Source organism: Medicago truncatula, chromosome 7 (genome assembly GCF_003473485.1).
Source record: "Medicago truncatula cultivar Jemalong A17 chromosome 7, MtrunA17r5.0-ANR, whole genome shotgun sequence".
Lineage (NCBI taxonomy): Eukaryota > Viridiplantae > Streptophyta > Magnoliopsida > Fabales > Fabaceae > Medicago > Medicago truncatula.
The window spans coordinates 34,989,534-34,993,269 of NC_053048.1; the positions used below are offsets into that span (position 1 = coordinate 34,989,534).

At 31.0% G+C, this 3,736-nt stretch overlaps 1 protein-coding gene across 1 annotated transcript; it reads left to right on the forward strand.

Moving 5' to 3' along the window:
• On the forward strand, positions 1-3,596 carry LOC11423469 (cytochrome P450 76T24). Its single transcript, XM_003623726.4, has 2 exons — positions 1-951; positions 2,817-3,596. The coding sequence occupies exons 1-2, from the start codon at positions 55-57 to the stop codon at positions 3,429-3,431; spliced, it is 1,512 nt and encodes a 503-aa protein (XP_003623774.2). The 5' UTR covers positions 1-54; the 3' UTR covers positions 3,432-3,596.
• Positions 3,597-3,736: the final 140 nt, after the last annotated feature.

Here is a 3,736-nt window from a genome sequence, read left to right on the forward strand (position 1 = left end):
CTATATATATCTTTATATCACACAGAAAATTAAGGTGTGGAAGAGCCAGAAGCCATGGACTACCAAAAGCTTTTGATACTAATTTCCTTTGTAAGTGCAAGCATCCTCATCCTCATTCTTAGAAAATTAAACCAAACTCAAAATTCTACAAAACTTCCACCAGGGCCAAAGCCACTTCCCATCATAGGAAACATCTTACAACTTGGCAAAAACCCACACAGGACACTCACAAATCTCTCAAACATCTATGGACCAATTATGACACTAAAACTAGGAACATTAACAACCATAGTAATTTCATCACCACAATTAGCCAAACAAGTTTTACATGAAAATTCTCAAATCTTCTCAAATAGAACTGTCCCACATGCAATACATGCACTTGATCATAACAAATTCTCACTTGGGTGGCTTCCAACATTAGCTTTGTGGAAGAAACTAAGGAAAATTTGTGCTACAAAAGTATTTTCTACAAAAATGCTTGACTCAACAAAAAACATTCGCCAACAAAAGTTACAAGTATTATTGGATTATGTAAAGGAAAAATGCAACAAAGGTGAAGCTTTTGATATTGGTGAGGCTGTTTTTACAACTGTCCTTAATTCAGTTTCAAACACTTTCTTCTCTATGGATTTGGCTCATTCAACACCTGATGAAAAATCTCAAGTGTTTGAGAACATTTTGAGAGGTTTATCGGAACTTTCTGGGACGTCTAATATTGCTGATTTCTTTCCAATTCTTCGTCCTTTAGACCCACAACGATTGTATGCAAAGATGGCCATTCATCTGGGGAGTTTGTGTGAGATTATTGGAGGAATCATTGAAGAAAGAAGAGCTTCCAAGATTGATTCTGATCAGGTTTGCAATGATGTGTTAGATTCACTTCTTAACAATGATGGAGAAACTATTTTCGATCAGTTGAGTCCGAAGGAGATGTTTCATCTGCTTCCGGTTAGTGTTATTTTCTCATGATTTTTTTTTATCTATGTTTCTAGGTAAGAATTAATTAGGGTTCTTATGTAAAGTTCGACCAAAACCCTCACTTTCTATTTCGCGGTAAAAGATTCTAGTTATGCATCAGTTCAATTAAGCTTGTAAACATAGGTGTTTAAGATCCAATATATTGAGTTAAAAAAGGACCATTATACAATATCATATAAAGTTAAAAAAATATATATGTAGGGACCAAAACCTATAATTGCATGCTAATAGTTTTTTTTTAAAAGTTTGAGGAAACCGTGGCTTCTGCTAGTCCCCTTCTAGCTCCATCCCTAATTACAATGCCCAATCCTTTTTGTAAAACTTCCTACACCCTCCAGTTACTATTATAAGCAAAAAAAATTACTTCCCCCATTTCAAAATGAGTCATTTTAGCCAAAAAAAAAATTATTGCAAAATAAATGTCACTTTGAGTTTTCAATGCAATAATAACATTTTCTTTTCAATTGTACCTTCAATTAATACTATATACACTACTTTCAAAGTATTATTTTTTTCTTTAATGAAAAACAAACCAATAGTTGATTAGGATAATTTGGTAAAATAACATCTCTCTTTATTTTAATTAATGTATTTATTAATATGTGTGTAAAAACCTTAAACGACATTCATTTTAAAACATAGGATGTATTTTATATTCGTTCAATTAATGATGTATATGATCTTTATCGTAAACCACATGCATCACTTAATAAATAAATATAAAATGTTGATTTTCGCTATCGACCACATATACCATTAATTGAATGAACTTAAAAAGTCAATTTTACTTATAATTAAAGAGTACATTACAACAGTTAAATATTGAAAATGCAATTAAAACTTGCACAATTTACTGAAGTACTTAACAATTATATTACTAATTCAAAGTACTCGTATTGAGTGATTATTAATAAAGGAATGAAAACTATCAAAAACTTTGTACCAACTGTAGAGCCTATGTCATCATTTGCCACTTGTCCACTATTTTTTAAGCAATAAGCTTGACTCATTTCATTAATAATAAAAGTACTAATACAAATGGATGCATCAATAAAAATGTGAGGACTAATTAGAAATGTGACCACCTTAATAAACGGGTTGCGTTTAGCCTGGGAAAATGGTGTTTTTCCCACCATGGGAAAGTCCCATTTTTCAGAACAGGTGGCGGTTGCTACTGGCTGTGACCAAACAAAAAACAATGAGTAAATAGTTAATTTCCCCCCTGAAATTGTAAGTTTCATCAATTACTCCCTGAAATTAACAAAACTTCAATTACCCTCCTGAAATTTCACAACGTTAGTCAATTTACCCCCTCCGTCAAATTTTTCTGTTAGTGAACATGACGTTTTGCAAATAACCCCCTGAAGTTTTGCACTTATGTGCAAAATGCCCCCCAAACTTAAAAATTTATATTATTTTTTTCTTAAAAACAAACAATTAATAGTTAAATATTAAAGCTAACTATTAATTTTGGAGTTTGGAAAAACTACATACATATATACATCAAAATAGGGAAAAATGTGTATTTTTAAAGTGACAATAATGATTATTTCTAATAGACAATTATTATTTTTAGAGGTTTATAAACAAATTAATAATCAAATTTATATTTATATTTTCTCCTTCACCATCTTATTCTTTTAACTCCTCCAACTCCTTTAACAATTTGCTCAAACAATTTAAACTACACAACCCCCAATATTAATCCACAAATCATCCGATTATTGTCACTTTAAAAAATACATATTTTTTCCCATTTTAGAGCCTATTTTGTTAGGATTTATAATAAATGCAATTAGTATACATTACTGAATCCAGAAATGATGTTTTGTTAGGATTTATTTGCTGCTGGGATTGACACAACTTCAAGCACAATTGAATGGATCATGGTAGAGCTACTACGCAACCCTAGCAATATGACAAAAGCAAGAACAGAATTATCTAAAGTTATTGGTAAAGATGAAATAATTGAAGAATCAGATATTTTTAAGTTGCCTTTCTTACAAGCAGTTGTGAAGGAAACCTTTCGATTGCATCCACCAGCTCCATTATTGGTACCCCATAAATGTGATGAAAGTGTGAACATATTAGGCTTCAATGTGCCAAAAAATGCACAAGTAATAGTTAATGTATGGGCTATGGGAAGAGATCCAACCATTTGGAAAAATCCAAATATGTTCATGCCCGAAAGATTTTTGGAGTGTGACATTAATTATAAGGGCAACCATTTTGAGCTTATACCCTTTGGAGCTGGCAAAAGAATTTGTCCAGGATTGTCATTAGCTCATAGGAATGTGCACTTAATTGTGGCATCCCTTCTACACAACTTTGAATGGATACTTGCGGATGGGCTAAAGTCAGAACATATGAATATGGAGGAGCGATTTGGGTTATCCTTAAAGAGAGTACAACCTCTTCGAGTTCAAGTTACTTCAATCAAGCATGGTTAGTTATATACAAGAGTAATGCTCCTCATGATATATGTACATATAAGTTTTTTTTTTTTTTTTTTAATAAATATATGTATATATAAGTTAAAAGTTATATATTTTAATAATGTTTGTAATACACTCTTCGATTTTTCAACCCAATTATCTTGGATTTGTTAAAAGTTATATGAGTCCACTAAATATGAATTAACATGTTTGAATTAGAGTTGCAATCTTGGTTCATCAACAATTTCTTCTTCTTTTTTGTGTTTTTTTATTTTTATTTTATTTTATATATTTTTTGAGCATATGCATCAAATCCAAAA